A 20530-nucleotide genomic window follows, 5' to 3' on the forward strand; every position below is an offset into this window, starting at 1 on the left:
ATGAATCAAGACTTGGGTTCAAACTTCAACACCACCTAAACCCAGCATGGTGGTCCATATCTATAGTCCTAGCATTCAGGAGGCCAGCCTGGGCTAGAGTGAGACACTGTTCCCAAAAAGCAAAAGGGAAGAGAGGGTGGTGACACATGCCTTGAATCTGAGCACTCTGGAAATGAGAGCAGGCAGATCTCGAGTTCAAGGCCAGCCTGATCAGTGCAGTGAGCTTCAAGCCAGCCAGTGCTGTAAGAGACACCGTGACTCAAAACAAACCATTTAATAATAATAATAAAGGCATAAGTGTGGGGGTGGCTCAAACCATCCCTGTGAGACATGACCCCAGAAATGCCACCGACACTCCTTAGGGGCAAATTCCTTAGTCTCACCTGACCTCCACCTACCTAACCTGCTTTCTACTCCTCACTCACTAGATGTCCCCAGAGTCCCTGTGACTGACCGTTCCCCTCTCCAGACCAGCATCTGAAATGAAGAGGCCGCTCTCCCAGTCCCACCACCTCCAGTGTGGCAGTAAGCTCGGCAGAGTGGAGGACTGGCCACACCTCCCAGCCCCGGCAGCTCTCCAGACCATGTTAAGGGCACTCACCAAGCTCACCTCTTTGGTGCCTCGCCCCAGGCACGACTGATGATTAGCTGCTGCAGCAGCCTGGTGAGGGTCTGGAAGGGGCCAGCCTCAGGGTTGGCGTCGAGGGTCTGGTGAAGGAAGCCACCTTGGGGAGGCAGTGGAAGGGGTATCTGAGGTCCCCTAACTGCCGCTGTTAAGTCAGTGACTACATTCCCTTTGTCAATCTTTAATCCTTCTACCACAGTAGGAAGCTCTTTCAGAAGCAGACACCAAGACTGAGTTTGGGGTGTAAGATGTTTATTAGGATGAAAACCTGTGGAAGGAAGCAGGATTGGGCATGAAGAGCTCAAACTGCAGACCTGACACAGCCCTGGCTGTTCGGGCACAGGGACCACAGCGGGGGCCTGGGAGGAGAAACGCCCAAGTCTCCCCCCCCACACTAAAACAACCTAGCCTAGACACTGGGCAGGCCAACTAGGGGGAGGCGTGTGGCCTTGGGCAAGCTGCTATCTGCCAGGGACTGACCTTGCTGGAGGGCATCTACTCACCCTGTTTCCCATGGCCTAGGAAGCCCTTCCTGAGCCAACTTGTCTGGCACATACCCTGCCCTCCCTATCTTCTCAAAGCTATCTCTTCACATAAATTTCCTGTTTTGTTTCCAACCAGAAGCAGAAAAGTTGCCCTTTGAAGACCCACACCCAGTCCTGGCTTATAGGAAAATGGGCTTTGTCTGAGCCTAGGCATTCACTGGACCTGCAGATTAAGGGGCATCAAGGGCAAAGGTACAGAAGGCCAAGGAGGAGCAGACCTGGAATCTCATGAGAAGACTCACGGCCTGTGGCCCTCTGGTCAGTGGTAGGCATACACTGCAGGCCTGTGTGTGCCAGGCCCTTGGCTGATGCTCCTGTGAGGCGACCCCTCTGAGGGATAGATACCTCAGTATACTTCTAGTCATGGCTGCTTGTGGGACCCTCCAGCTTCCTACGCTATCAATGAAGCATACAATTTATGGAGCACTCCACATTAAATGCTGCTCACCTCAAGCATGATTTTACTCTGCAAATACTTAGTGTGATTCTCACAAGACACAGACAGGCTCTAGGAGCTGGGCTCTGAGCAAAGCCGCCCAATCTTGCTTCCTAATCCTCATTAAACAATCAAATTGACCCTCTGGGTCAGTCCAGCCTGCACACCTGTCTCATCTGATCTAGAGAGTTCAAAGACATTTGCATGGGCTTTTATTTCGCAGCTCCAATGACCAGTTTCCTGCGACTCTTGAAACATGTGGCTCTTTGGCTACAGTGGGCTACCATCCTTGCTTTGTGGTTGACACCAGTGCCCACCCCAGTTTGGCTCTCCCACTTATGCCTGCCTGGCCACTGTAAAGACGGGTTTGCCATCTTTAATGAAGGCAAAGGATTCCTGAGACAGAGGGTAACAGAGGCCTAGAGCGACATCCAGCTTTCCCTGCACCAGCCCACTCTAGGCACTTGAAGCTGACCAGGGGTGAGAAGCACACACATGCAGAACCACAGGGCGAGGTCGGGGCAAATACACTTTATTCAGTCCTGGCATCAGACTGGCGAGTCCTGCTGTGGGTGCCAGCGCCCCAGAGGAGGGATCCCCTCCTCTCAGCTACGAGACTAGTTCTCCAAAGACCACAGACAGTGACATCTCTTCACTCACATGACGTTTTCCGGTTTTTTTTTTTCATTGTCTTTTTTGTTGTTTTCTTAAAAAAGGAAAAAAAAAAAAGAAAGAAAGAAACAAAAACGAAAAGAGAAAACAGAGAGAGAGAAAGAGCGCAAGAAAGGCCCAGAGCCGGAGCACCAAGCTTTAAGGAGGCAGCTGGTGGCTTTGTCAGCGAAGGGAACGCGTGGGGCAGAGACCTGCAGAGACCCAGGGCTGGGGTCGAGGAGGACTCTGGGACCGTTTGTTCCTGAGATTTGTGTGTGTGTGAATGAGTGTGTGTGCGCCACCCAGAAGGTGAACACACGCCGGTGAGATACAGGTAGTGAAGGCAGAGGGGGATGGGGAGGCCGGAGGGGCGGGGCTCGAGCGGGAGACCAGTGGAGCAGACTTGGCACCCGGGCAGGGCTCCCGAGGGCAACCTCATCTCAACACAGCTTCCTAACTACAGCAATGCCACCCCTCTTTCTCACAATGGAAGACCGAGGTGCAGAGCACCCACGTCCACTAGCTCAGCCCTGTCCCCAGCTGCCCTGGCCCGGTCTCTCCTCAAGCCACGGTTGAGACGCGGGCCTCATTTCTGCCCCCGTCTGCTGGGATGCCTGTCCTAAACCCTAGCAACGACGTGCTTCAGTTTCTCCCAATGAATACTGCAGCTGTGGTGGTTGAGACTGGATCTGAGTGATAGGAAGGGGCAATGGACTTAGGGAGGAACCCAGGCAGAGAGGATGCCCTGAGCTGATAGGGCGCTTCCCGAGGAGGGGGATTGAGGGGGCAGCAGGAACTCTGTCCCCAGACTGGTAGGTGTCTTGGTTCTGAGTTCTCTTGGACAATCCCATCTTGGTGGATTTCCAGACAAAGACCAAATCCCATATTCCCACTTGGGGAAAGGAAGTTTCCGGCGACCAAGATGGGCTGTAAAGGCAGTCACGCGGTGGAGGGTGGTGGTGGGCGTGGGTGACCCCATCATAGAAAAGGGGTTGACACTTGCAGAGTTTAGGGCTAGCTAGTTTCTATCTCTCCCTTTGAGTGCGCCTCCCATTAAGGCAGTAACGCCCCGCTGGGTCGAGAGGAAGCCACGGGCTCCGGGATCAAAGGATTTCTTAGGATCGCTCTCTATGAGCCCCCTCCTTTTCGAAGTTGGCGACAGAGGCCTGCAGCTCAACTGGGACCAGCCCCCTCCAAGAAGCATTAAGCATGCGCAAGAAGAGGACGGTTCAAGCTGAGGGGTGGGGCCATGAGATCCTGGGGGGAAGGGAGGACGCTCTTCCCCCCACCCCTCCAGGAGAGGAGGGGACTGGGAGGAGCGCCGGACCGACAGACCGCAGCGCCCCCTTAACCACCAAGGCAGGCCCGGGCGAGGGCGGAGGGATTCTGGAGCGAAGGGGCGTGCCGCCCGGCCACGAGGAGGGGCGTGTGCAAAATGGGGGGAGGGGTTCAGGTATGTAGGAGGAACGGGAGGTGTATCCGAGGGGGGCTGGCTGCTGGTGGCTACGCGGGACAAGACTGGCTGGGGAGGGGCTTAGATGTCAGGGAGAAGGTGGGGGTTGGGCTGCCTTGGGGTGTGTCTGCAGGGGAGGGGTATGTCTGGATCTGTGGGGGGGGATGGGCACGACTAGGAGGGGGGAGGCTGCGCGGGAGATGGGGTGCCAGCCTCGGCCTCCGAGGGGCCCCAATACCTGATTCCTGTATGTAAACAGCTGGTTTGGGGGCGTGCGCGCCCCGCTGACGGTGGGCTCAGTAGGTGAAAACCAGGTCGGCGATACTAGACGGGCGCCAGTCCCCTGCGATCATCTCGGTAACCTCGGGGGTGCAGTAGTCCGGGAACTCGAAGTGTGACGTGCCCGAAGGGGGCAGCAGGTCCGGGTCGCGGTCCAGGGCGCTGCAGTCCAGGCCGGCGGGGCCCGGGGGCATCCTGGACAGAAAGCCCAGCGGCTCCTCCCCCGACGCCACCGTCTCCTCTTCGCCCTCCTCTGCTGTAACAGCCTCCTCCTCCTCTTCCTCGGGCTCCTCGTCCTCCGACAGGGTCGGGGAGGCGGCGCTGGCGGCCGCCCCCTCGCCGGATGGCCCCTGCGCGCGCTCCGCGGGTCCGCGGGCGGCGCGCCCTGCCGGGACCATCCTCCACAGCTCGCGCCCGGGGGTCTCCAGCAGGCGCACTTCCAGCAGCTCCTCCTCTTCGTCCTCGTCGTCGTCCTCCGGCGCCGCCGCGCCGCCCCCCAGAGGCCCTCCCGGCGCTCGGCGGCCCCCGCGGCCCGGCAGCTGCGGCCCGGGTTTCAGCCGACTGCCGCCACCGCCGCCGCCTCCGGGGGGGCGGGGCCGCGCCTTGGCGGGCGCCCCCTTGCTCTTCTTGCGAGGCCGGTACTTGTAGTCCGGGTAGTCCGCCATGTGCTTGAGGCGCAGCCGCTCCGCCTCCCGTACGAACGGGATCTTCTCCGAGTCCTGCAGCAGCTGCCAGCGGCGGCCCAGGCGCTTGGAGATCTCCGCGTTGTGCATGTCGGGCCACTGGTCCATGATCTTTCGCCGTTCGTGTTGCGACCACACCATGAACGCGTTCATCGGCCGCTTGATGTGGCCGCTCGGGGTCTTGCACCAGCCGGGCTCGCGCGCCCCCTCGGCGGCCGGCCCGGGCCCCGGGGGCGGCGGCCCGCCGTCCCGCTTGGCCCGCGCGCCCCGCTGCTGCACCATCGCGCCGGGCCCGGGCCGCTAGACGCCGCCGGGGGCCGTCCGCATCCTCCGCGGCGGCGGTGGGGGAGGAGGCAGCGGCGACGGAGGGGCGGCCCCGCCCCGCGGCTGGGCCCGGCCCCCGCGAGCTGGGAGCGCGGCGCCCGGCGCTCGGGCCGTCTGTGCGGGGGGGAGGTCAGCGGCGCGGGCTCAGGCGGGCTCGGCGCGTCCCCGCCGCCCCGGGCCAGGAGAGCTCCGCCGCGCGCCGCGCATTGTTTGGCGGGGCCGAGGACTCGAGCTTCGCAGGCCCCCGCGGGCTCCGGTCGCGGCCTGGCGCTCCTCCGCGGCCCCGCGCGCGCTTGCCCGCCCGCCGCCGCCGCCGCCGCCGCCTTCCAGTGTCTTTCTCCCCGCGCGGCCCCGAAGGCGCGCGCGCTCCCCTCCCCCTCGCCGTCTGCGGGCCGCTGCGGCGCGCGCGGGGCCGCCCCGTGTAAACACCGAGGTGCCCGCTCGGGCAGCGGCCGGGCCACGCCTCGCGCTAGGTGTCGCGTCATCCGTTGCTGGGCAGAGAACTCGGCATTTGCATCTCCCAATCGCTGGCTGCCTGGGCGGGGCGGTCTCGCTCCTGGGATGGGGTGGGGTGCGCGGGGGCGGGGGGGGGGAGACGGATGAGGTCGGTTTCTTTTCTTAGGATGGGGGTTGGAGTGAAGGTGGGGGACGTGGAGCGCTTCCCATCTGGCCCTCGAAGCTTTTCTTTTCTCCGCCTTGCTTTTGCACGTTTAGATTACTCAATGACACCTGCCGCCAGGTAGGACTCCTTCCCGGTCTCTTTCTGGGACACCGATGGAGTGCCACAGAGGAGCATTGATAGGGGGCACCGAGACTCAGAAAAGCGTTTTTAGGGGACAGATTCACCTTGTCTTGAATGGAACCCCTCCCTACTACACACACGGTCCAGCCACAAACAGGCTTAACAAATGCTTTTGGGCCAAATTATGTGTTTTTTTTTTTTAATTTTATTTTTTTATCCTTTGGGGCGCTAAAGGTATCCATCCCCAAGGGACTAGAATGCCCGCTTTCCAAAGACAAGCCGCAGGACGCGCGGTGCCACTGGCGGTCCCAGCGCGCTCCCTAGCGCACCGAGGGGCAGGGCCACCCTGAGCCGGGAGCCGAGCGACCTCGTGGGTTTCTTGCACCCCCGGGCGCGTCCTGGATCTCGCCCAGCTCGCGCTGCCAGTCCACACGGGGCGGGTGTGCGCCTCGCCCTGCCCAGGGCGGAGCCTTCTTGGGGGCGTGACGGAGCGGGCTGCAGGCGGCGCGTGGCGGGGAGGGGCCGCGCTCTCGGGGCTCACCACGTGTGAGCCAGTTGTAGCACCACCCGGCGCGTGCAGCCCTAGGGGGAGGTCACCTTCATGGCGCCGGTGCCCGGGCGATGGGAGGGGGCGTGGAGGCCTCGCCCCGAGGTGCTCGAGCTGGGCGGGGTCGGGTCAGTGCCTGGAAAGTGACTTCCCTGCGATGGAATGGGCTTGGTTGGGGGTGGTCAGCGAGTAGTAGACCTCACTCAACTCTGGGCGCCGAGAGGGCTGAGTGCGAGGTTGTGTGAGCATTGGCGGAGGTGAGGGGTGCGAGGTGGTACCCAGGGATGCGGGCAGGTGGATGGAGCGTCCCTAGTGGGAGGGGGCAACTCTAAAAGGCACAGATGCTCGGAAGGCTTTCGCTCTGCTTCCGCCCAGGGTCCCTCTTCTCATTGGAAGCTAAGAAATCACTGCATTTTAATCTCCCCAACTGCAGCCTGGGCGGTTCTTTGTTCGGTGGAGTCAGACTTCCTGCGTTCATTTCCCAGCCCCTCCTTTTGCTTATCTTCAAGTGCAGATAATGCTGTTTCTCCTTGGCTCAGTGGCCTTATGGATTAAGTGGGATGATCTATGTAAACACGGTCTTGATGCCTAGTAAAAAGTACAAGTTATCTGGAATTAGATTTCCTAGTAGTTAACACAGGTCACCAGCAGTGCAGATACCAATTTCATGAGTAAAACATTTGGCGGGCTTGGGATGAATTTAACACTCCGAAAGAGTCAAAACATGATCAGAGTGTGTTCATTGAAATTTCGTAGGCAGCTCCCAGCGCAATCTCTCATGCTTATAATCCCAGCAGCAGTCAGGCTGAGGCAGAAGGATTACTATCAGTTTGAGACTAGTCTTGGCTAATATCGAAACCTTTTTTTTTTTTAAATTAGTATTTTTACAACTTACTGGTCAAAGTATTTAAAGGGACATAGGAAGCCGGCGAGATGGCTTAGTTAATGTCACCAAGGCTTGCCACCAAGCCTGAATTAATGTCCAAATCCCACAAGGTGGAAGTAGAAAACTGACCCCTACAAGTTGTCCCGTGACACATCATCCTCATTTATTCTCTGCCTCTCTGTGACTGCCCCCTACACAGACACAAAATAGGTAAATATTTTTAAGTGTCATAAAGATTGCGGGCAGAGCCTCCCTTCCATTACTTAGAGCCTCTCTGCAGGCATTGTTTTTTTAAACCCTGCCGTACCACCTACCATCAGGCTAGTGTCTTAGTCTTTCCCACCCATGTTCTTGATCAGAATAACTTGGTCCAGTTGCTTCATTGTTCTCAGAAGAAAAAAAAAAAGACACACCAGTTATTCCACTGCCTTTCCCAACCCCCCTTTCCTCCACACATGTGCTCATCCTGCATTGCTAATAACTAATATCACTCCATAGTTAAGCCCTGTGATGGATAATGCCTAGTTACAGATCACCTGGCAGAGCCTGGTCCCTGGGGGGGGGGGGGGGGGGATTTCTGCCTTCCCTGTTACAGGTGTCCAGGACAGAGAGAAATGTCATCACCCATTTTTCCCCCTCCTCAAAAGGCATTTCCGGAGACATTCTGTGAGCCTCTCTAAGGTCCCCCTAAATGAGAGGACATTTAACATGCCAGGCATTGAATTTGAAGCCAGGGCTACTGAGGCACAGGAGTGACTAAAATAGACGCCGCCCCTCATTTTTTTTTTTTTTTTTTTTTTTTTTTTACTTTATTTACTTCGGGGTGAGGGGTTGGCCACAGGAGGGTATATGGAGATCCAAGACTGCCACCAATGGCATCATTTCTCTTGTCCCAGCATGTGGGTCTCAGGGATCCTCACCTCTACCAGCCCAGCCCTTCTTAAGGAGCAGTTGGAGGCCCAGAGAGCAGAGACAGAAAGCTAGAAGAGTGAGTGCCTAGGACAAAGGATTCGAGCTGCAGGTTTTCACACAGGTGCCTTAGAAAAGGGAGATTTGTGGAGTTTGGTTTTGTTTCAGAGGCTCACAGTGCCGCTCAGGCTCATCTCAAACTTCTCAGCTCCAGTAACCCTTCCACCACAGCCTCCCGAGGGCCTAGAGTAATCCCTCCCTACCCAAGGGGATAGGTTGTAAGACCCTCGCAATGGCTGTTCGAAACTGTGGCCAGTACCACAGTTTGCGTACACTGGTTTCTCCGGTACACACGAATTTAACGCTTTCCCGTTGTAACTAAGCACATGTCTCACTGTGGTGGGATAACTTATGTAACTGGAAGCACAACAGCAAAACGAGTATGCATTTTTTTCACAATTTTTTTTTTTAAAGATTCACTTGTATGACAGGTGTGTGCAGAGAGAGGCCTACGGAGGCCACAGTGTAGCTCAGGTGGTAGAGTGTGTGCAAGGAAATGCAAGAAGCCCTTGGAGGTCCGATTTTCAGATCCCTAGAACTACATAAAACCTGGTCATGGTGGTGCTCTTAGAAGTTGGTGGACACTTTAAGGGTGCAGCCTGGGGGAGGTCTGCAGGCCCTGGAAGGAGGTATTTAAATGCCCGGCCTTCCGCATTTCCTTTTTCTTTTGAGGTAAGCAGTTTGTTTTGTTGCCATGCCCACCTACCATGCTGTGTTCTCTGATTTTCTACAGCCAATATCAATCAATCCCGAAAGGAAACCTCCCAAACTCTCAGTAGAAACAAACCTGTTCTTAACTTGATTGGCTCAGGTAATTGTTACAGTGATTTACAGTGACTGAAAGCTAACTCCCTCATACACACACACACACACACACACACACACACACACACACACACACACACACACACACACTGGTGCCGGAGAGATGCCGGTGGAGGGCTCAGGGGTTGAGACCTTCCACTGCTCTTCCAGAGGACCTGAGTTTGAGTCCCAGAATCTAAATTGTGTGGCTTACAACTGCCCATTAAACTCCAGCTTCAGGGGGATCCTGCACCTTCGGCCTTGGCCTGTGCACATACCCATATATGTAATTTAAAAAATAAACACACATTTAGGGCTGGAGGTATAGCTCAGTGGTAGAGCATGTGCTTACATATATGAGGCTCTGGGTTTAATCCCAGGCCCAAACCAAAATAACAGAAGATACAGTTATATGTTCCATAAGCATACGACCTTGGGTTCTGGCTTGCTTTTATTTATTCATTCACTATTATACTTTATTTATTTATGTATATGTGTGTATACATGCATGTATTCCATGGCATACAAAAGGTCAGAGGACAGCCTCTCTCCTTCCAGAATGTGGTTCCCAGGGATTAAACTCTGAGCATTAGGTGTGGCAACAGGATCTTAACCTGCTGGGTCATCTCACCAGCCACCTTTAGTGACCTCAACTCATTGACACCTGGGGCAGACAGCTTTTAAATACTTACTGTGTTTAAATGGTATTTTCAAGTAGCAGTCATAAAATAAAATGAGTGATACTAATAACAAAGGTGGCCAGAAAGAAATACAGGTAGTGACAGTATCTTTGTGCTTTGTATCCATCCTTATCTCAGTCAAGGCAAACACTACATCCAAGCACAAGAAGCGGAACAAAGGGCTGGAGGATGGCTCAGTGGTTAAGAGCACTTGATGCTCTTCTAAAGGACCCAGGTTCAATTCCCAGCACCGACATGGTGGCTTATAACATCTGTAACTGCAGATGTAGGGAATCCAACACTCTCATCTGGCCTCTTCAGACACCGGGCACACCAGTAGTGCACACGCATACATGCAGGCAAAATTCACATACACATTAGGAAAAAAAAAAAAGGTGGAGTTCAAGGCCAGCCTTGTCTCCATATTGAGTTTCAGGCCAGTCAGGGCTAGGTATTGAGACCCTGTCTTAAAAAATAAAATAGAGGGCTGCAGAGATGGCTCAGTGGTTAAGAGCACTTAACTGCTCTTCCAGAGGTCCTGAGTTCAATTCCTAGCAACCTTACATGGTGGCTCACACCACTGTAATAGGATCAGATTCCCTCTTCTGGTGTGCATGAAGACAGAGCACTCATATACATAAAATATAGAATTTAAATAAATCTTAAAAGAGAACTGAGAGCCATGTGGGGCTGTGGCTCTGTCGTTCAGGAGCTTGTCCAGCATGTGCAAGTCTCAGCCCGGGCTTCCATCCCCAGCACTGCCGAAATAAACAAAACCTCAAATAAATTCAAATAATATACAAAAGCCAATTTCAGTATTAATTATTCAAATTGGGTAAAATGACATTTTACTAAACGATAGAAATAGAATTTTGCTAATTTTTAAAAACAGATTTATTTTATGTGTATGAATGTTTTGCCTGCATGTTTATATATGTACCACACGCCCATGCAAGTCAGAAAGTGTTGGCTCCCCTGGAAGTGGAGTTTAGATGGTTGGGAGCCACCACGTGGTTGCTGGGAATTGAACCCAGGTCCTCTGGAAGAGCCGTCAGTTCTCGTAACCACCGAGCCATCTCTCCAGCCCGAATTTTACTAAATTATAAGTTGTATAGTTACACTTGGCACTTCATTTGCTTCTTTGATGTTTAAATTTTTTTCCTGTTATTTTGTTTTGTTTTTGGAGACAGGGTTTCTCTGTGTAGCCCTGGCTGTCCTGGAACTCACTCTGTAGACCAAGCTGGCCTCGAACTCACAGAGATCTGCCTGACTCTGCCTCTGGAGTGCTACCAGTGCTCAGCAGCACATACCTTCTTTCCTCCTCCAAAATAAATAAATGTAATTAAAAACCTGTTTTTAAAAATGAAGTACCACTGCCTCCAATGGCCACATGGAATTACGGGATGGAACTATCTCAAGACCAGATTCCTGCGTCTCAGAGCCGACGGGTTATCGTTGTTTCTCCTGAACCTGCTGTGGAAGCGCAGACTCAGATCATAACAAAGGGAGACATGCCTGTACAGGAATCGAATGTGTGCAGGGAGGAATTTTCCTCAGAACTAATGCAGGCTGCTGCCTCTGGCTTCTGGAGAGTAGGATGACTGGAGTGCTTTGAATTAATTGGCCTGTAGAATGTTACCTATGACAGTCTATAAGCAACTTAGAGCTTAGGAGCACGCTGTTAAAACTCAAGCTTGACCATCAGCTTGATCTTGTAAGAGAGAGATCATCTCTGGCGTGGTTCAAGGGCTGAGATTGCAGTCTTGATAAAAAGCAGACTGCAGTTCATTTTTTTTTTTTTTTTTTAGATTGATTTTTATGTGTATGAGTGTTTTGCCTGCCGGTCTGTCTGCACACAATGTATGTGCCTGGCACCCAAAGAGGCTAAAAGAACTGAAGTTACAGACAGTTGTGAACAGCCATGTGGGTCCTGCTTCTTTGAAACAAGGTCTCACTCACTTTAGCTCGTCTCATTTTGCCTCCTCAGTGTTAGGATTGTAAGTACGGAGGGAACTGCCAGGTTCTTCTTCACCTCTTTTGATGTGGTCACTGGAGACTTGGAAACCACACTGTGGCCTGCTGTGTGTTTCTGTGGGCAGTGCTGACACAGAGAATGGAGGTTTTCCTTGTCTTTATTTGGAAAAATAAAATGCTGATATCGTCTGATGTCCTCAGATTTTAAAAGGTGGGGACTTTTAGGGTGTGTGTATAAATTAAAAACAAACAAACAAAAAACAACTTCGTGAAATGTGAAAGTGTTAAAAACCCTAATGGCATGATATGATAATCTCAGCACTTGGGAGACTTAGGAAGGAGGATAGCCTCAGATACGAGGCTAGCCTGTGCTACAGAGTAAGATGCTGTTTAAAGTGATGGGGCCCGGTACTTGGCAACCTGAGTTCAATCCGCAGAAGCCTTGGGAAGGTGGGAAGTGACTCCACCAAGCTGTCCTATGACCTCTGGACAAACACTGCAGTGTGGTAGACGCATGTCCTTATTCGCACACATAGACACTAAATACATTTTTTTAATGACAGAGGCTGGAGAGATTGCTTGGTGGTTAAAGGGACGCTTGCTGTACAAACAAGAAGACCATATTTTAGGTCTCCAGAGCCCACATAAATACAGAGTGCCATGGCGACCTGTAGGCAGCCAGGGATCCATGGAGCAAGCTGGCCAAAGAGACCAGCATATTGGCTTGCTCTGGGTTTGATTGAGAGGCCCTGCTTCAAAGAATAAGGTGGAAGATTCTTGATAGCAACCTTGGGTTCACATACAGATGTGCACACACATAAAAAGAAAAAACCAAGTGTCTAGGCCTTTAAGTTGAACTTGGTGAACTTTGTTCAGTGTCATAAGTCTCTAGGGAGTTTCTCAGTGTGTTTGATTCTGTCCCCTCATCTGAACAGGAAGGGCACATAAAAAACAAGTCCCGGGATTTGTCGAGGGTTCAGTAAGTGCCAGCTACCACAGCAGCAATGACAAACATACTCTACTGTATGTCTACTCTTCGTATCTATTTACTTCTTTAAAACAAAACCAAAAAGCACCAAGATTGACATAGTGATGCAGACCAGCACTTACTTGGGTAGTGGAGGGACAATCAGGAATTCAAGGCCAAGTCTACTACACATGGAGTTCAAAGCCAGCCTGAGTTAGTTACACAAGACACTTTCTCAAAAAACCCAATCCAAATCAGAATGCAACAAAACGAAAAAAAAAAAAAATGCAAACATGGCAGGAAGTGAAAAAGATGTGTCGGGGTAAGAGGTTTGAACAAATGGATGATGGAATTTCTTTTAGGGCAGTGAAACTTCCGTAGGCTGTAATTGTGGTTACACAGCTCTGCGTTAATTAGAATTCAACCTTATAACAAAGAGTGAGTCTTGAGGCGGGGAGCCAGAGTGGGTCTAGAAGGGGTCACAAGGGGGAGTGGGAGTGAAAATGATCAAAATATACTGTATGAAATTCTCAAGGAATTAATAAAAGTGTTGAAAATTAAAGAAAAATAGTTAATAATTTTGCTATTAGCAAGATTGAAAAATCAAGTCGGGTGTGGTGGAAACAGAGCTTGGTGTTGGGCTGTGTCATGAGGTGTTAATAAGGACCTGTGAGTTATACTTGATAAGTGACTATGAGAAAAAAGAGACTCATCTTGAGCAAAGACAAAGCTTAATGATGTAGAGCCGAGCAGTGGTGGCGCACGCCTTTAATCCCAGCACTTGGGAGGAAGAGCCAGGTGGATCTCTGTGGGTTTGAGGTCCAGGACAGGAACCAAAACTACACAGAGAAACCCTTTCTTGAAAAACAAAACCAAACAAACAAAAACCAATGATGTAGAGTCCACTCTCAGTGGAGATGGAGCCCAGCTCCCCACTGTTGTGCATTGTAGGCTGAGAATAGTGACTTAATGTAGATGTAAGTCTTATTAAATAAGAAACACAGAGCCAAATGCAGAGTTAAAAGCCCAAGAGGTCAGAGTAAGTAAGCTAAGAGCTGATACTAAAAACCCTTTCTTACCCTTCACTGTCGATGCCGTCATTCCCCTCAGGAAGAGACCTACTTCCTGTGTGTCTGTCTTTTTATTGACTTTCTGTTCTGCCTTCTCATTGGTTGTAAACCCAACCACATGACCTCCTTGTCACTGCCTGTCTTTACAGACCTCCAGGTCTTTTATGGTTGGTATTGAGATGGAGGACGTGTGTCTCCATGCTGGCTGTATCCTTGAACACTCAGAGATCTGCCTGTCATGTGATCAGGATTAAAGGTGCCAGCTGTTGCCATGAGAAGATGTTAAGATACCGGTAAGCCATGAGCCATGTGGCAACTTATAGATGAATAGAAATGGGTTAATTGAGGATATAAGAACTAGATAACAAGAAGCCTGCTGTGGCCATACAGTCTGTAAGCAATATAAGTCTCTGTGTGTTTAATCCTTTGGGTCTGAGCGACTGGGGGACTGGCGAGTGAGAGAGATTTGTCCTGACCGTGGGCCAGGCAGGACCAGGAAAACTCCAGCTACAACTTCCTGCCAGAGTACACAATGAAAAGGAGCTACACATTGGGTCTCATTTTGTGTGTGCATGTGATATGTGTGATGTGTGTGTGAGTCCATACATGAGCAGAGGCCACAGAAGGATATCAGTGTCCTGCTTATTTCCTTTAAAAGTTTCTCACTGCCCCCAGAGATAGTCTGGTATATGCTAGCAGCCAGCAAACCCCAGTGATCATTGGCTCAACACCACCCGGGACAAGAGCTGTGTGTGAGGCTATTAGGTAAATTCTGGAGATCTGGACTTGGATCCTCCTGCTTGCACAGTAAGTGCTCTTCCCCTCTGAGCCGTCTTCCCAGCCTGAAAGGAGGTAGGGGAAGGGTCATTTTATGTTGGGGAAACCTGGCAGGAACCATTTCAACGAGGTGATCCATCCAATTCAGCATTAACAGAGCGTTAACGTTGACATGAGTGTCTGAGAAAATGCCATGGCCAGGAGCAGCCTAAGGAGATAACCTGAGGCAACATGGCATGCTCAGGGAATAGGAAAAGAACAGTTTTGACTAGGCTTGGTGGTATGTGCCAGTTCCTCAGGCTGAGGCAGGAAGATCACAGGTTCAAAGGTACAGAGAGAATTCACAGCCAGCCAGGGTAGCTGCCTCTTAAAGAGGAGAAGGGCTGGCAGTGCAGCCCAGCTGTAGAGGGCTTGCTTGCCCAGTATGTGTCAGTCCTGATTCAGTACCCAGGACTGCTCCCTCCTGTAAGTATTGGCTAACTGACTGAAACCAACATACATGATGCTATGACGGTGGAAACTTTGTATGCACAATTTCCTTATTACTCTAAAACTCCTCCAAAAATTTTTTTTTAAGGTTTATTTTATTTTTATGTATGTGAGTGTTTTGCCTGCATGGATGCATGCCCACTACGTGCATGCCTGGTGCTTGCAGAGGCAAAAGAGGGTGCCAGATCGCTGGAACTGGAGTTACAGTGTGTATGAGCTGCCATGACCCACCAGGGTCCTCTGTCAGAGCCACGGGTATTCTTAACTACTGAGCCTCCTGCCGAGATGCTTGTGGTTTGGGTTCTGGAACCCTGACTGGAGTGGTGAGGGAATGAAGTAAGACACACAGACACTTGTACAGTAAAGCCAGGGTCAGGTGAGTGCTTGCTAAGCACCCGAACCTGGACCCCCAGTGTTATTAGGTAACACACAGGGGCAGGAGGGTTGTGGAGATGAGCAGCTGAAGCTGTAAGCTATTCAGGAGGAGGGAGCTGCACTTGATAGTCATTGTAGAGACCGATCAGTCATCCGCAAACACTCAAATTCCGAGCAAGGTTGCTAGTTCTCTTGAGCCTGGCCCATATGGTAACAGCTTTGCGGATTCCTCATGGTTCTGAGGCCTTAGCATCTTCAGCATGGCCATGCTCTTGTCTACAATATGAATTCAGTCTGGGGACTTCCTGTTCTCTGCATCTGTCTCTGCTCACCCTTTTTTTTTTTTTTTACTTATTTTTTCCTTTTTGAGACAAGGTCTCTCTGTGTAGACCAGGCTGGCCTCGAACTCACAGCAATCCATCTGCCTCTGCCTCCAGAGTTCTGGGATTAAAGACATAGAGCACCACACCCAGCTAAATTTTTTAAGAGACTGGCAAGGTGCTCGCCACCAAGCCTGAAGATGTGTTCAATTCCTGAGACCCACATGATGGAAGGAGAGACCAGACTCCCACAAGTTGTCCTCTGACTTCCCCATGTGCATGTACTTGGACACACACACACACACACACACACACACACACACACAGAGAGAGAGAGAGAGAGAGAGAGAGAGAGAGAGAGAGAGAGAGAGAGAGAGAGAGAAATTTTTTAATAAATGACACAAGGTGTTTTGTTTGTTTTGGGGAACAGATTTTACACATCTCAAGTCATCTTCAAACTGGATATGTAACTGAAGATGACCTTGAGTTCCTGATCTTCCTCTTCCACCTGCATGCTGGGATTAGAGGTGTACCCAGTGGCAAACACCCGGTTGTTTTAGTGCTGGGGACTGAATCAGCTTGGTGCATGCTAGGTCGGCCTTCTACTTGCAGAGTGACATCCCCAAATAAGCAAAAGATTTTTTAAAAACATTAGGTTCATTTAGACTTTAGAGCAGTGGTTTTCAACCTGTGGGTCAAGACTCCATAGGGGTTGAATATCAGCTATCCTGCATATCAGATATTTACATTACGGTTCATAACAGTAGCAAAATTACAGTTAGGAAGTAGCGATATAACATGAGGAACTGCATTAAAGAATCACAGCCTTAGGAAGGCTGAGAACCACTGCCTTGGAGTGTCAAAACAGTTATGTGGCTCATTTGAAAATGAGAATGACTCGCTGGGCTGGGGGGCGCCTGCCTGTCACCCCAGCACTTGGGAAGCTGAGGCTGCAGGATGGTAGTAAGCTTTTGAGGCCAGTCTGGGCTCAGCCACGGCTAAAGCGAGACCCTGACTCAAAAGGCAACAAGACCTGAAAGAAAAAGCAAAGAAGAAATTAAAAGTAAGAAAAAAAAATCTAAATTTCCTGAGTTAGGTGCCAGGAATCATGCCTGTAATTCCAGTGCTGGGAGACTGAGGCAGGACGGTTGCTCTGAGTAAGGCTGCCCTGGGCTATACAGATTCTGTCTCAAAAGCAAACCAAAGCAGACTTTTGTTTCTTCCATGGATTAAGAGAGTTGTTCTTCAGTTTTAGTATATTTGGGATCCAGGAGTTAGGCTGGATTCAATAAAGGCCATCTACTAATTAGGCCAACATCTCATGAAACTGCTGAAAAAAATCCAATCATGGGTCGGTGAGGTGGCTGATGAACAGCACCTTGTCACATGTTAGTGAAGGCCAGCCTAGAGAGAGACCCTTGATCTCCTGCCTTCCTGCCCTCGCCTCCCAAGAGCTCACATTAGTCTGTCACCACCGTGCCCAGCTTACAATTTGTATTTAAAATAGCAAGAAAGACAGACCAAGTGATCCGACCTGGAACCCAGCTCTTGAGAGGCCAGGCTAAAGAGCATGGCTCTAAATTCATGACCAGTGAAATCCCGTCTCGACATGCCTAAATAAATAAACAAGAATAAAGAAAGATGACTGATTTCTCGATCATTTATGAAACTGGCGTAGCCAGGGTACGTAAAGCCGGTGGCCCACATGTTCACTGCCTCAAACTACTTAGTAGAGATCAGCATGTATTGTTTGATCTTCTAATACAGAATGAAACCGAAGAGCACGCAGGCTGCAACTGGCAGAGAGGCCTTGCTCCAGTTCCTTCTAATTTGAAGAATTCCTTAAAAAAAAAAAAAAAAAAAAAAAAAAAGTCCCGTTTCACAGAAGCCATAAATTGGTGGCATCCCTGGGCAGAGGGCCGGGCGCTCCGTCGAGAGAGCCTGCCGATTGGTGAGCTGCGTTATGGAGCTTGTTGTCCATTGGTCGGGTCCCTGGAGCGTGAGTTACGGACCACAGAGGCCCGCGCCGCCGTCCCCATGGCAACCAAGGCTTCGAAAAGCAACTCATATGGACACCGCCCCCAGCTCTTTGCGCAGGGGGCAGGGCGGGCTGGAGGAGAGCACCCAGGCCCGGGCCCGGCGCAGGGGGATGAAGGGATACGCACCGCCACCAGGAAGGAACCTGGACGAGCCACTCTCAAAGAAAACTTACCCGTAATTCCACCTCCTCCTGACCTTCTCGGTTGGCAGCATTTTGAACACAGAGCCTGGCACAGGCTAGCCCCCAGTACTCCATTTGAGAAAAAAGATGGATTGACAAGACAGTGAGGCCGGTTCCTGCCCTTGTGGAGTCCTAGAGCCAGGGTCATGACAGCCTTGGACAATACACATGCTTAGGTGTGGTGGAGCCATGAGGAACGGGCGACTTCTGTGGGTGTGCGGAAGTCTGAAAGCCAATGCTGTGTGGCTCCTGTTGTATTTCTCAGGCTCAGAACTCTTCTGGGAGGTTGAAGGCATCTGCCCCACCTCACACCTCCCCTTAGACGTCTGTCCATTCCGTGACAGCATTCCTGCCGTGAACGGAAGGAACGGATTTATTTTAGCTCACCGTTTCCATCCATCATGGTGGGGAGGGCAGGGTAGAGAAAGCAGCCTATGCAGCAGTGGCCAGGAAGCTGAGGAAGAATTCCTATGATGGCTTCCTTTGGATTTGAGACAGTCCCATTCTTAGTCTAGACGAGCCTCAAGCTTTTGGTAGTCGTCATGCCTCAGACTCCAAACTGTTGAGATTACAAACATGAGACACTCTTATCCAGGTTCCTAAATCTCTCCTGAATGTGGATGTGGGTGTACATGTGCATAAGCCGGAACATAACATTGGGTGTTGTTCCTAGGTGCGAACAGTTTGTGAGGGTCTTGTTTGTGTGATTGAGCTGGCTGCCTCTGAGCCACCTCCCCAATGCTGGCACCACACCTGGCTTTGGTCTTTTTTTCACATGGGCTTTGCTGATTGAATTCAGGTCTTCACGTCTGTACAGCATGTTAATGACTCTGAACTCTCTTCCCAGCCCCCGAGTTTCTCTGAATCTTGCTGCTCTTCTGTCCATCTCCACCTTCCAGGTTCCAGACATTATTTCCCACCAGGTAAACCGACCTCAGCTTCTAGTGCTTTTCAGGGTTTTTGTTTTGGCTTGATTTTTGTTTTCTTTTTCTTTTTCTCTTCACTGGATACTTAACTCATCCCTGGGCTTGAAGTTGTAGCTCAGTGGTAGAGGGCTTGCTTAACCTGTGTGTTCAAGCCTCACTACTATGAATAAATAATAAAAACATCCCAAACCCAAACAAGAATGTGCCCCATATTACTTCCTTGCTTTAAAATTCTTCACTGTCTCATCATTTTTAGTCTTAAATTGGTTCTTTCTCTTTCTCAGATCTTGATTTGTAGCAGAGGCCAGCTTCAAACTTGCCATCCTCCTGCATCAGCCCCTGGAGTGTGGGAATGTTAGGCGTGAACCACCTTGGTGTTGAGGTTGTCAGGCTGGTCTTGATCTCATTATAGATAAAACTTTGAGGCTGGTCTCTGGTTTTGATCCTCCTGGCTCAGCCTCCCGAGTGTCAGTGCTAGGACTGTAGGTGTGCATCACCTTGGGACCAACCTGGCAGGAATGAAGATACTCTAAAGAGATACTCCCGACCTTTCTTCGGTTCTGAGGTTATCAACAAAGTGAAATCCAAGAACATTTCCTCACGAGTTTTATCCTGGGAAAAGAAAACGACTGACCAGTGGTGACAGCCAGATGGGAGCTTGTCTTCAGGACAGAGATCTCACAGTCCTGACAACTTGCCAGACTATCTTGTGAGATCCACTGGCGCTCAGAGCACCGCCACAGCATGGCCAGGACTGCTCAGTTATGCTGACCCCTATTTAACCCGAAACTTACCTTAGGACCCCCAAGATGGACCTGGACCTCTGTGTCCCTCTTCCCAAAGTGGCTACATTGAATAAATCTCTTTTCTCTGCTTTTCTTTCTTTCTTTTTTCTTTTTTCTTTTTGGTTTTTCGAGACAGGGTTTCTCTGTGTAGCTTTGCGCCTTTCCTGGAACTCACTTGGTAGTCTAGGCTGGCCTCGAACTCACAGAGATCCGCCTGCCTCTGCCTCTCAAGTGCTGAGACCAAAGGTGTGTGCCACCACAGTTTGGACACTACTGTTTATTACGCTGTCCTATGCAGGATGATTGGCTGGTTCTGGCCACCAGGGCCCAGGCTCTGCCCCTCACCCGTGGCAGGGATGGGACTTCTGGCTGTCATACCAGTGGAGTTAGCAGTGTGTGCTCCCTTCCAGCAGCCTGTCCTTGGGTGCTAGCTTCAGCAGTGTGCCTCCAACTTGAGGTGGTGCCTCCTGTCTTCTGGGAACTGGCAGCCCTCCTGACAGCTCAGCTCTGTGGGGATCTAGACGCCACTGCTCCCCCAGCTCAGGCCCGTCATTTTTAATACCTACAATGGTGTGTGCACACAGCTAGGACGGTGCACTGGGTTTCACTGTTTCTGGAATCTCCCCAGTACTTATTTTAATTGCTGTTTTTGCCTAGGTCAGCACTCTGCCCTCCCTCTTCACCTCCCTACACTTTCTTGCCCTCCCCATATCACTTAAGGCCTTTTTGTTTTGAAGATAGGCTCTCACTATGTAGCTCTGGCTGTCCTGGAACTATGTGTTGACCAGGCTAGCCTCTCCTTCCCCAAGTGCTGGGATTAAAGGCGTGGGCCACTACACACGGCCCACTTGAGCTATTTTCTGTAGGGAGTTCTCTCCGACCCAGTCTAATCCGGCTTTCGTGTTCAACAGGGGCTTCACCCTGTGTGTATCTGCCTGCTTGTATGACTAGATCACTGCTGAGTTCCTGGTACTCCCCAAAAGGCCTTTATGAACGTTTAAG

At 51.2% G+C, this 20530-nt stretch overlaps 1 protein-coding gene and 1 long non-coding RNA gene across 2 annotated transcripts; one reads left to right on the forward strand and one right to left on the reverse strand.

The window, feature by feature from the left end:
- Positions 1-860: 860 nt before the first annotated feature.
- Sox12 (SRY-box transcription factor 12) lies at positions 861-5432 on the reverse strand. The gene has a single exon (XM_076570854.1). It carries the CDS (start codon positions 4952-4954, stop codon positions 4007-4009), a length of 948 nt encoding a protein of 315 aa, XP_076426969.1. The 5' UTR covers positions 4955-5432; the 3' UTR covers positions 861-4006.
- A 12058-nt stretch (positions 5433-17490) lies between these two features.
- Positions 17491-19622, forward strand: LOC107402290 (uncharacterized). Its single transcript, XR_001579369.3, has 3 exons — positions 17491-17993; positions 18665-18740; positions 19028-19622. It is a non-coding gene; the product is annotated as an uncharacterized LOC107402290 (long non-coding RNA).
- The last annotated feature ends 908 nt before the right edge of the window (positions 19623-20530 follow it).

Source organism: Peromyscus maniculatus, chromosome 4, assembly GCF_049852395.1.
Source record: "Peromyscus maniculatus bairdii isolate BWxNUB_F1_BW_parent chromosome 4, HU_Pman_BW_mat_3.1, whole genome shotgun sequence".
Classification (NCBI taxonomy): domain Eukaryota; kingdom Metazoa; phylum Chordata; class Mammalia; order Rodentia; family Cricetidae; genus Peromyscus; species Peromyscus maniculatus.